Consider the following 12,775-nt stretch of genomic DNA (forward strand, 5'->3'; position numbering starts at 1 on the left):
ATCCATGTTTTCTCCATTTCAGCACAGATCTGGACCCTGGCCTGTGCAGAGCCGACAGCAAAGAAGGGCAACATCACACAGTGCACAGGCGGCTGTGGACGACATTTTAGGGAGCTACAGTGAAAACACACAAACCCACCCTTTCAGGGAACCCGTCAACCCACAGGCCTGAGCCCCGCGCGGGATCCGGGCTGCTGCTCCGCCAGGAGCGGGTGAAGCTCAGTCCTCTTGGTGGCTCCGGTCTCTTCCGCAGTTGCCACCAAAACCTCTTCGCTTCAGAACAGGCCCCAGCCCGGTTCTGTCCTTGACACGCAGCCCGCACAGCACCCGCAAGACCCGATCGGGCGCAAAATGGCAGCCGCTACTGCCGTCCGCGGCCATCTTGGCGCCAGGACTGCATGTCCCAGGCGGCGCCGCGGCGCAAGGGGCCGCCCGCCCGCCATCTTAGCGCTCCCTCCCCCGGTGCGGCGGGATTGAATGAGTCGCTGCCCGCCCGCCCGCCAGCCCAGCGCCATGTCAGGCACTCCGAGCCGCGGCACTCCCGGCGGGACCCCGTTGTCGCCGACCCGCATCTCCCGGCTGCAGGAGAAGGAGGAACTGCGGCAGCTCAATGACCGCCTGGCCGTTTACATTGACCGTGTGCGGGCACTGGAGCTGGAGAACGACCGACTGCTGCTGAAGATATCGGAGAAGGAGGAGGTCACCACCCGGGAGGTACGGCCGGAGTTGGGGGCGAGCAGCGACTATTCCTGTGGCGCCCCACGCCTCCGTCCCGGGGCGGGTCCGCGGCCCGGGACTCGCCCGGCCAGCTCCCGCCCGTTCCCCGCGCGGTGCGCTGTGGCGGCTCCGTGTGGCCGCCGCGCCATGCCCGTCCGCCGCGCGGGGAGCGGGGGCCGTGAAGACCCAGCACCTACCCGCGCGACCCCTCGGGGCGGCCGGGGGCTCTCTGGCCGCGGTGTCGCGCTGAGGGGCTACTGGCGACACACTGGAGGCGTCTGAGGCCGGGATTCGGCACGGGGAGGAGCCCGTGCCGGTGGCGGGAGCGGAGCGGGGCGGACACGGCGCTGCAGGCGGGACTGGCGGCTCCCGCGCCGGCCGGGCCGCAGCGCGAACCCGCTGCGGGTCCCTTGGCCGCGGGCGGGGCTCGGCCGGGGTCGCGTGCAGTCCGAGTCCTCCAATGCCCCGCGCCCACAGCACACGCGTACTCTGGTACCGGCTTGTTGAGTGTCCCCTACGGCCTCTGTCTTGACGGCTGATGCAGTGGGGTGGGAGATTTGAAAAGGTTTGGGCTGGCTTTGCCTCTGACCGTAGGAAATCTTTTACAGACTCCGTAAATACTCGGAATCAAGTCCGTGTAAGTGACTCTGATTTGTTTCCTCGAATTTTGGAAGCAAAACTGCTTGATTTTTTTCCTAAGCTTTGCTTTTCCCTGTTCTGTGGCGTCTGCTTTCCGCGGTACTCTCCTTCCCCTGTGGCGGAAGGATGTAGTCGGTGACACACTGGGGACAGTCCCGTCCTGGGCAAGCCCAAACCCCCTCAGCAAGGTGCGGTGTCCCACCACTGAGATGATGTTAAGGTGCTGTGGAAAGTCTATCAATAAACAGCCTGGACTGTCACTTCTGGGATGTGATGGATCGCTGTGCCACTGTGTAGCTTTTAAATTTTGTTGTTATTTTTCCTTTTTTCACCCCTTGAGATGCTGATTTGATGATACTCGGGGTGTTGGGAGGAGGATTTGATTTAATTTTGTTTAAGTAGAGCAGATGTTATAATGTCTTATTTGGGGATGGTTTGGAGTACGTGCAATCAGTGCATGTATGCCCAAACCAGAGTACCTTTAAAGTCCCTTTGTATCACTTAATGATACATTGTAACTTCCATGCTTTCAAAATCGCTAGCTATTTCTAAGCATGAAGCATAACTTACCGTGTGAAATCATGCTATAAACAAAATAAACACATCTAATTTAGGAAACTTCTAAGCTGTAGATCGCTGGAGTCTAGAAGGACTATCCCTTTGAAATGCAAGAGTGAGAATGTAATTCTATTCATGGCAGGAGTAAGAGGACAAGCAGACAGCGTTGATATAATTTCATTGGACTTTTAACATGAGTTTAAACCAGTTTGTAACAGTGTACCGTGTGAGCAATTCTGAAAAGTATTCTGATGCAGTAATCAGAAAATAAACTTGAGAATAGGAGCCTTTTGGTTACTTTGAGCTTTCTGCCTCTGTTTTTTTCATCCAGACTTCAAAAAGGTCTTAATCCTCAGACATAACAAACTTCTTCAGGATTTATCAAGCTCTTCTTTGGCAATGATGCTTTGGCTTGTCTCTGGACCACCTTTGCTAAGTACTTTCCTCATCCCTTTAGGAAGGTTTATTTATTCTTTACATATGTCCACAGAAGGAAACTTTGTAGTTTTAGTGTTTTAGTGCTGGGCAGTGGACATTGGTTTAGGACTGTGGAAGCAGTAAGCCTTCACAGAGTTGTCAGATTTTCTATTTACTTGAATGGGAGAATCCTGTCCTTTCACTTTTGGGACCAACCTAGTAAATTGGATTTTCTGCTGGCAATTCAGCAAATTCCAACAATTATTAACTGTTGGAATTTGCCTTCATAAAATTATTAGGCGTAGTGTGAAATAAGATATTAATTAAAAATAAACCCTCCAAATCCCACAACCTCCCCCCAAACAAACCCCAAAGCAGCTCTAACTTCTGTGTAGAAGCACAGTTAAACATAGTCCAGTGAAATTTGCATACTGTTCTCTCTGCAAAGAGAGAAAGATTTAAAGATTATTAAATCTTTATATATGTAAGCATCTAAGCTCTGCATGCTTATAGGAGACTATTTTCTTTTTCCACAGTGTTCAAAATGCAAATTCCCGTTTGTTGTCCTCAACAGTGTGTAAATTTAAGTCTGATCTTATTTACTATTTATAAAAGCTAATTGAATATTCTGTTATTTTTGGCTTTTCTTTGGTTATGGCAGAAGATGTCACCTGCCACTGTGGTAGGTGGTATCGTGCACATAGTGGGAAGCAGACAGGAAGCACTGCTCACCAATGGGCTATTGGTTACTACCTGAGACTTTTGCCTAGAGAGCAGATGATGGGGTCCATGATCAAAGGTGGATTTCTCAAAGTTAAGGACAGCTGTGGCAAGCAGTATACAGAACCATGGTTATCATGGTTAGAGAGATGTTTGTTCTTTGCTTGTCACTCAAGTATCCCACAGTGACCATACCTGAGCTGGCAGAGACTGTTACTTACTGACATGACATGTCCTGAGTAATGGGTGACCGTTCCTGACACCCCCTGCCCCAACCCTGCGTGTATGGGAACAGTTTTGCTCTGTGCTCAAAGTTCTGGTTTAGGGTAGTGTCTTCTGGATGAGAGAAGTTCTACTGATGCTGATCGGGCAAGGAGTGTAGTTATTGTTCTGCCAGAGATTCTTTAATCATCAGCTGATCAGGATGTTCTTTTTCCTCGTTGTTTCAACTACCAATTTGAACAAGATTGCAGAAAGCAGCTGTTTGTGTGGCAATCTCAGCATGGTCTTAGAACAATACAATTCCTGTTCTTTTTGATGAACACAGGGCTGCCATCTCTTAACAGCAGAGAAAAGGAGCTTTGCAGTTGATTAATCTTTAGTTCTTTATTAATTATAGCCTTTTTCCTAACCTTTTCCAATGCTGCTTTACTTGTATGCAGTAGGCACCTAGACAAATAAAAAGTGTATACTGTAAGCCCTCAGACAAATGCAAAAAAAAAGTTTGCAGATGTGGCTGAGGGAACCTCTAACTGTCCTCATTCCTTCTCTGTTTGCTTTCCTCCATCACTGCCCTTGTGTAAGTTAGCCTGTGACAGAAGAGAAATTGAGCTCATCCCGTTGTTTTTCTACATCCTTAGTACATGACTGATGCTATTCTCACTATGTTGGGGTCACTGTTGCAATAATCTGATTTGCGAGGCTGGGAGGGGACATACTGGAAGAGCTAAGAGAACAATCCTAGAGCTCTCCTCAGTTCTGTTTTACTGACTCCCTGCCCTCTTCTGCAGTGCTTATGGTTGTAGCCTTCTGGAACAGATGTTTTGATGGGGACAGGAGGGATTACTGCACTGTTCTGAGGACATCCCACTGTGCTCACCCCCTCAAAGGAGAATTAGAAAAATAAGATCCTCGGGAGCCTCAGCTGCTGACAGCAGTTGCCCTTGTAACAAAAAGAGGATCTGTGGGGTTCCCTCTTCACTCGTGTCTTCCCATCTCTGTGGGTGTGAGTGCACGTGGCTGCAATCTCACATGGTTTCCTCTTACCTGCCAGTGTTGGAGCTACCATGCCCTTCGTGTGCACCATGTGTGGTGGCCAGAGCTACTGTCCTGACCAGGATATGAAGGTCTGGTGTTGCCTAGTTGTCACCTGCAAAATACATACTTAGATGCTGCTGTGGACATTGGGTCGGTCACTCAAGTTGCATCCTCTAAAATATTGGGTTAAATGGTTTTCTGGCACTGTAGGTGTCATCTGGGAGGTGACATAACACACATCTTCGTTATTCTTGAGAACTTGACTGATATTTTTGGTGGGCCTGAACCATAGCTGACTGGCAGTCCTTTGTCAGTCTATAACTGGCTAAATTAGAACATGCTGAGCCACACTTGGTGGGAATACACTTGTGCTTTGCATGTTAATGTATTCTTATGAGATTAACGTTTCCTCAGCAAATTTGTCTGGAGTCACTTGTGGTTGGCTGGAACATGTTTCTTGCCTAGCATGTTGGTGCAGTGCCTTCTTGACGTGTTTCAAGTCTTCACTGAGTGACACCTTGCAGCTTTTCTCAAGTGGGGTTGCTTTGGGAGGGTCTGTGTCAGTGTATCTGCCCTTGACCCACTACCTAGTGAGCTTTGAATGCTCCCAGCACAGGTAGGTGAGAGCATCTGGCAGCTGTGTCTTTCAGTCTGCTATGGAAGCATCTCTGTTTTCTTTTTCTATTTCCTTGTTCCCTGCATTGCCCAATTACAACTCACAAGCTCTTTTGCCAGCAAAAGAGAGGGTAAAAAAGTGAAAGCACATTTGTGGTGCAATAAGGGTGTCTAGGTTGCCCTCTGTGAAGGAAGATTTACGCTTGGGCGCATGGACATGAAGTGGATTGGGCTGCAGCATGTCCTTTTGTTTTGTGCTGAACATTTTAGGGTTTTTCTGTTGACTTCAGATGGGGTTTCCATTTTCACAGCTGAGGGACCCATTTGCTGGCCTAACCTGTCATCTGGGAAGGTTTGTTGCTGCTTCCCGGGGCTTGTATTCTGGACATTGTAGAGAGACTGCTGAAGCTCACAGGGCCAAATGAGTTTCATCCCTTCTGCTCTTCAATAAAGGGTCCAGTGCTAGTAGCAAGACGGACCTGAAGAGTATCAAACATAACTACATGGCTCTGGGTGATCGTTGGAGGTTAGGGGTGGGTTTTGTTTGGGGTTTTTTTGGTTTGGCTTTTTTGGGATTTTATTTTGTTTGTTTGTTTTGTTGTTGTTTTCCCTTTTCTTTCTCTGGTGGAATTTTTCTCCCATTTGTTGCCAAAGAGACTGGAACTATAGATACTTGAGAAAGACAAAGGATGTGGCCAAGATGTGGGGAGGGTGTGCAGGTGGCTGCAGTCCCTGTGGTGGGACTTTCTCTTGAGAAGGTCAGAGACACTGAGATTTTGGCTGGGGGCTCAGGGACTGACTCTCGGGGTCGGAAGGCAGACAGTTGGGCTGCTGCTACTGCAGGGAGAATTCGCTGCCACCACGAAGTTCTGTCCTGCACTGCTTCTACTACCAAGGGTGAGCCTTTGCTTATAAGAGCCGCCATTGAACTGTGACCTTTTCAACACCCGACCTTACTGGGAAGGACCCTAATCATCTGCTCGGGTCCCCCGGGGAAAACCTGGAACCCTGAGCCCCTCTGAGGGGGTGTCTCCCGGGTCTGCCTGACCCCTGCCTCTCCTGGCACAGCTCCTGAGTTTTGCTACACTGTGTTTGCCACTCTGGGTGTGCCTACTGCTGCTGTTCCAGCTTGCTGCTCTGAAGTTCCTGCTCCAGGCCATTCAGCTTCCCAAGTGGTGCTGAGACCGGCTGCCCACTGAGGGTTTGCAAAGAAAGCCCCTTCTCTCTCAGCCGCCATTGCCGTGTGGAGAGGCGGCCGGGCAGGCGCCACAGCGCCCCCTGCAGCCGCGGGGGAATCATCGCACCTGCCCCGCCCGGCCGGGAGCCGCCGGCGCCCCTGCCGGCTGTGCCCGGAACTGCACCAAAGGGGAAAGTGCCGAGAGAGGCCGGGGCTGGGGCTGTGGTTCTGTTTGTTGTTGCTGCTGCTGCTGTTTGCCTTGTTATACGTAAACATACTACTAAAGAACTTTACTACTTTTCTCATACCTTTGCCTGAAAGTCCCATTATTTCAAAGTTATAATAATTTGGGGAGAAGGGATCACATTTTCCATTCCTAGGGAGGAATGGAAAGACATTGGCATCAAAGCAGAGGTGGTGTGTGGAGAGTGAAGGACTTGAGGATAGCCAAGCAGATCCTGTAGATCAACTCTGGATTACACAACTGCTGTTGGCAACAGGTTTTTGGATTCTACAACAAACCAACAAACCCCAGGTGGAAATTTAGGCTGGGTGGAGATGGAATTGAGAGTTCCTCTGGGAAGACGGACTTGGGGGTGTTGGTGGGTGAGGGGCTGAACCTGCTCCTACCATTGGCACTAGCTGCCAGAAACCACCTCTGTGATGGGCTGAGCTCCCAGTGTGGGCAGCAGGGGAGGGGAGATTCTGCACCTCTGCTCTGTTCAGAGAAGCTGTGGCTGCCCCATCCCTGGAAGTGTTCAGGCCAGACTGAGGCTTGGAACAACCAGGGAAAGTGGAAGGTGATCCTGCACATTGCAGGGGGTGGAATGAGATGGGCTTTAAGGTCTTTTCCAACCCAACTCATTCTTTGATTCTTTGACCATGGAACTGTCTTTCAGGATTCACAACTGCTTCAGAGAGGCAGGATCCACCTGACTAAATGTCCAGCATAAAGCTGGATAACCCTGTCACACTCTGGGTGAGGAACTGGCTCACAAGTTGGGCACAATGGGTTATAGTGATGGAGGGACATCAGGCTGACATTGGTCACAAGTGGAGTGCCACGGGTCTCCAACCTCAGCCCATCAACATCTTCATCAGTGATCCTTGGATGCAGGACTCAGAGGGATTCTAAGAACGTTTGCCAATGGCATTAAATTGGGAGGAGCTGTCAAGACCTGCAAGGGCAGAGGGGCCCTCCAGAGAAATGCTGACCAACCAGAGAGATAGGAAATCGCCAACCATGTGAAGCTTAACAAGGACAGGTGCTAGATGCTGCCCCTAGGATGGGGCAGCCATGGCTGTGTGGATGGACTGGGGAAGGAGAGGCTGAAGAGAGGCTACAGAAAGGAGCCATGGGGTTCTGGCTGATGGCAAGTTGGATCCGAGTCAGCAGTGCCCTGGAGCCGGGATGGCCAACCGTGTCCGTAGGGGCATCAGGCCAGCTGAGTGAGGGAGGGGATTGTGTCTCTCTGCTCTGCACTGGAGCAGCGTCACCTTGAGTTCTGGGGGCAGTTTTGGGCACCACGGTATAAAAAAACATTAAGCTAGTAGAGGGGCCTCCAAAGAAGGGCCACAAGGATGGGGAATGGTCTAGAGGGGAAGGTGTATGAGGAGCTGCTGAGGGCACTTGGTTTGTTCAGCCTGGAGGAGACTGAGGGGAGACCTCAATGCAGTCTTCAGCCTCCTCATGAGAGGCAGGACCAGCCTGTACACTCTCATGACCAATGAGAGAGCTTGAGGAAACAGCATGGAGCTGAGTCAGGGGAGGTTTAGCTTGGATGTCAGAAGGTTTTTTCCCAGGAGGTGGTTGGGCACTGGACAGGCTCCCCGGGGAAGTGCTCAGAGCACCAAGCTCAGGCAGCATTTGTGTAACACTCTCAGGCACAGTGTAGGATTGATGGGGTGCCCTGTGCAGGGCTAGGAGTTGGACTCTCGATGCTCTTGACAGGTCTAACTCAGCATATTCTCTGACTCTATGAAAGTTGTTCTGGCATCCTTTCACAGAAGCAAAAGTAGCAATCTTACATGGTCTGTACATTTTAGCTGTCTGATATAACTTTCAAATAATCTTGTCTTATAAAAAATATAAAGATATAGCAGACTTCAAGGTGCCTCATGCAGTCTGTATTACTGATTATATGATAGGTTATTTTGGGACAGGAAGAAGTCTGTAGTTCTTTATCCTCTGAGATAGAGAACAAGAGTGGAAGCTCATTTCTGAACAGTTCACATTTCTGTAGTTCATGTGGTTTCAGACCCTTTGTAGTGTAAGAACAGCCAAGTCAAAATGGGTCCTTGGGCTTGTATTCCACAGCAGCAGTATTGGGAATAAGGGCAAATAATTGAAGTTAAGATTGCAAGGTGCACTGATCTTGTTCAGTTTATCTCTTGGGAAGGTCTGGACATTTCAAACATAGTATTTGTTGCATTGGTAATAAAAACGAAATCTTTGGGTTGCTTGTTAATTGAAAATGTTCAGTATAGAATATTCTTAAATGGCAGAAATCATATCATACACCCTTTTTCAAAGAAACTTGTGTGTAACCTCGTCCTATGTTTCAGTTCTTTGATAGTTGTTGTGATGTTACAACGCACAAATACTTTTACAATACTTTTACAATGCACAAATACAAATACACCCAAATACTTTTTTTTTCCCCTTAGGTGAGTGGAATCAAGAGTCTCTATGAGTCTGAACTGGCTGATGCTCGAAGAGTTCTGGATGAAACTGCCAAGGAGAGGGCTAGATTACAAATTGAAATAGGAAAACTGAGAGCAGAACTTGAGGAGTTCAATAAAAGGTGAGGAGGGTATTAAATTTCTTTTCTTTCAATTAGAATGGGCAATATTTGCTGTGGAAATGATACTAATGATGCTTCTTCAAACACCTCCTGGAAGCAGATCCATGAGAAGATACAGGTTTGTCAGAGGGAAAATCCTTCAGCTTGCTGGTACAGCTGGTCAGAGCGCATAATTCCAGCAGTATATACACAAGTGTATTTGTAAATATTAGATGAATGTCATGTGATGTGAGACTCAAGCAAATGGCTGTACCTGCTTTGTCCTGTCCTGCCTCCCCTTACGTGAATGTGCATGTGTGCAGCTGTTTGGTAAACTGGATTGAGAAAGAGATCTAGATTAAAACTGATCCATCCAAGGAGGGTTCATTAATGATTTTTATTGTCTGGTTCACTGTATGAGTGATGGGAGAAATGGAAGAAAAGGGAAGGGCTTGGCCCTGAGCAGTTTGGGAATATGGAAGCAGTGTTGCCTTGAGAAGACATGAAGCTACAATGTAAATGTGCTGGGAGAAGGCCTTGTACTGACTAAATTTTTTTAAACTGCCATTCAGTTTGTATCACAGAGAATTGGCATAATAAACTAGTTCCTGAAACCAAGTAGAATTCATTATTTCAATTCCCATGGGAATTATTTGTTATCAAATACTGTTTAGCAGTAGAAACTTCATTTAAAAATTAATATATGTAGTGGAAAAATAAATTTTTGCTTCTAATTGAATTTTGCTACCTATTTTAATATATAAGATTTGGGAATTACAGATTTTTCCTGAGCAGGTCATTATGTACATCACCTGTTCATCAATGTTGTCAGCCATTAAATAGGTTTTAATGTGGCAGTGCCACTAAGACTTACTGTAAGTCTCTCATCTCTTCATTTGCAACTAAGTGGTTATAAAAGGACTTAAGTGTTTCCCTCCCCTGTCTTTTTTTTTCTGACTATCTAGTTAATTTATGATAAAGTATTTCACATTTTCTTTGTAAATTTTGCTATATCACTGGATACTCATTTTCTCTGCTGGGCCCTTTTTTTTAAAGTCAGCCATTGGAGATATTTTTGGAATTTGCCCTAAAACGTCTGTCCAGACATGAAATAGTGATAGTGTAAGCATCTGCATTTGAGTTGGTGTAAAGTCTGTTGAAGTACAGCCAATACCATAGGCCTGCATGTGGTCAGGCAAGCTGTGTGCTGGTATTTGTGGACTTGGTTCGCTCAGCTTTTGTTAACCATGACAAACTCCTCTGGTAACTAGGTCAGCAGTAAAACCCCTGAAGTGCAGTGAGGTGAATCCCACCCAGCCCTACTGGGATGTTCCTGTTGGAACTGTGTATTCTCTTCAAAGCCTCAGGCCAGCAGTCTTGGCATTTATTTTGGATAGTGTATTTTGCATGGCAGTTGGCATGTGCATGGCACATGGACTTTAAGGTTGTCTCTCTCATCTTGTGATAGCAGGTACTCTTCTTGCTTGGCTTTTAAAGCAAGCCCCATAAGAGAGCAATAGTAGTAACTGGGAATTTGGTTCACCTCTCATATTTCTCTGTTTTGATTAAGGTATCCTTGTAAGAAGTATCTTGACTTGGCAGATAATGAGAATCCAGTTGATTCCTGTTCTTTAGACTTTTGATAGCCCTAAGAGATTGTACAAAATACTTTGTGGTGGGAAATTGTGCATGTAAAGTGATGGAGATAGTGTTTTCCCTTGGATCACCCCCCTCAACCGTTGTCTGGACAACTGAGTTGCCCCTTACCAGTCACTTCAATGACCAAACTAACTTCAGCTTTTTGTTTGCTTGTCTTCTGCAATAGATGAGGAAAAAGAACCTGGTTTTCTGGGTTTCTCTCTGTGTTTACAGTTCATAGCAATAGAGTCGAATTCCTCAGTGTCAGAGTTTCTTCTACTTAATTCCTTCCAGTCCATTGAGATGCTGGTAATGTTCTTGGAGTGTTTGTGGGGTGTCTAGCTTGTGATGTGGCCAGATTTTAAATATGACCCTCATAAGTGAAACTTTGAATTTTTTGTCTGATTTGCAGTGTTCACTTGACATCTAGCTCATTACTGAAGCTGACAGTCAGATGGTGCTTCTCTCAGTATTGTAGCAGTGGGCCCCTGGATGGGGAATAATGAGCATTGACTCCATGATTGCAGAAGGCTGATCAAATGCTTTATTAAGCTATACTACTCTACACTACACTGTATTAAAAACCTTTCACCCTTGCCAGACAGTCCAATACACACACGTGGATCCAATTGGTCAATGAAGCAAAGCACCATCACCAGAGTCCAATTAGGAAACTACCTTTTGGTAAACGATCTCTGTAACACATTCCACATGTGCACAACAACAGGTGCAGAGATTAAGATAAGAATTGTTTTCTCTGAGCTTTCTCATAGCTTCTCAGGAAAATCCTTGGAGAGAAGTAAGTCTCTTTCTGTTCAGAGAATATGTGATTACCACATCTCAGACCAAACTTGCTTTGAGAACTGTGTAGTGGAAGAGTAGGTTATTGCATAAGTTTATATTCACTACTATTGCCTCTCCCTCTCTTTCAAGCTCATAACAGAGGAGAGATTTAAGAATGCCAGCACAGTCTGGCCAGGAGCGATCCCAAACACTGCCATTCTTTTGTTTGCTTGGAATACATTGGGTTGCTGGGACAGGAGATTAAATAGACTTCCCTTGCAACATAGGATCACAGTCAGCCTCCTGGTTTATTAGCAGATTCCCCATTTCTTTTTTTTTTTTCCTGCCAAAGCCTGAGTTTGTGAGCATGGAAAGCCCTGAAGGCACTGAAGATGCTCCAGGGAAGCCAAAGGGTATGGTTGGAGGTGGTAACATCAGGCCTAGTTTGTGCCCAAAGGTGCCTGAAGCTTACCCTGTGTTTAGTTCCTTCCTGGAGCTGTTTACTTGCACAATTTCAACTTGTGAAGCAGCTGACCAACCTGCATCAAGAGTCTTGGATAGGGCACACGGATTTGGGACAGAACCTGTGGTCTAGGAAAGAACAAGGTTTTTCTGTCAATGCAATGGACGTAAGAGAAAGCACTTCTGCTTATGTCTTTCTGTATCTTGTTCAAATACTGACAGATAAGGCTACACCAGGGTTCCGTATGAGTGCAAATTCAACTCCCAGGGTTTGGATTCTGGGGCACATATTTATTTTAGATTTTTTTCTCTTACTGTGTTACCAATGTGGTAATATTTTCTGGGGGATTTTTAGTGTTTGAGATAATTGGATATAATTTTCCCTACTAAGTCAACAAGAAGCATCCCAAGGCTTTTTCTAGAGTTGTTTGTTGCGGTGGGGTGGTGCTGAGGGTGCTGTGACTTTCCTGAGGAGTGTCCTGAGAAGGACGGCTTAGGGGCACAGGCACGTCCTTCTCCCAGTGATAATCAGCTCTGGCTTCTTCTCTCAGGTGATATGGAGAAAGAGACTGGGGCTCTGTATGGTGTTCCACAGAGTAGTGGCCTTTATTAAAAGCAGGGACCTCTGCAAAGCGAAGCAGGAACAGAAGCTCTCCAAACTGTGGAAAACCAGGGACTTATGTAGGGAAGATGAGGGGCGGGACAAAACCAGTAACCAATGGGATGTGGGCTCAGGGGTGGAGCATGAGGGGAGGACCAATGAGGAACAAGGGATTAACAGAACTGCAGAGGCCTCTGGGGGTGATTTACTGGCCCTAAAGTCAGTGGCTCGGGGGTTAGCCCTCCAGGGGAGTGCAGGAAGCCCTTCTTTGGCTGGCTCTTCAGCCCTCACAGTTTGTATTGAATTGTACCAAAGGTCTACTTAGCCTGTTAATTGATCTCTGTGAAAAGCCATTTGTCTAGAGAAGAGATGAATGTAACATGCATAGCAACAGCTCTTGGGAATACT

The 12,775-nt window shown here is 47.1% G+C and overlaps 1 protein-coding gene across 1 annotated transcript in view; it reads left to right on the forward strand.

Moving 5' to 3' along the window:
* The first annotated feature begins 477 nt into the window (after positions 1-477).
* LMNB2 (lamin B2) overlaps positions 478-12,775 on the forward strand; it is a 36,400-nt gene continuing 24,102 nt past the window's right edge. The window contains exons 1-2 of the mRNA XM_066566203.1: positions 478-714; positions 8,768-8,904. Of these exons, the coding sequence (XP_066422300.1) occupies positions 478-714; positions 8,768-8,904 (374 nt within the window). The remainder of the gene's footprint in view (positions 715-8,767; positions 8,905-12,775) is intronic.

Source organism: Molothrus aeneus, chromosome 27, assembly GCF_037042795.1.
Source record: "Molothrus aeneus isolate 106 chromosome 27, BPBGC_Maene_1.0, whole genome shotgun sequence".
Lineage (NCBI taxonomy): Eukaryota > Metazoa > Chordata > Aves > Passeriformes > Icteridae > Molothrus > Molothrus aeneus.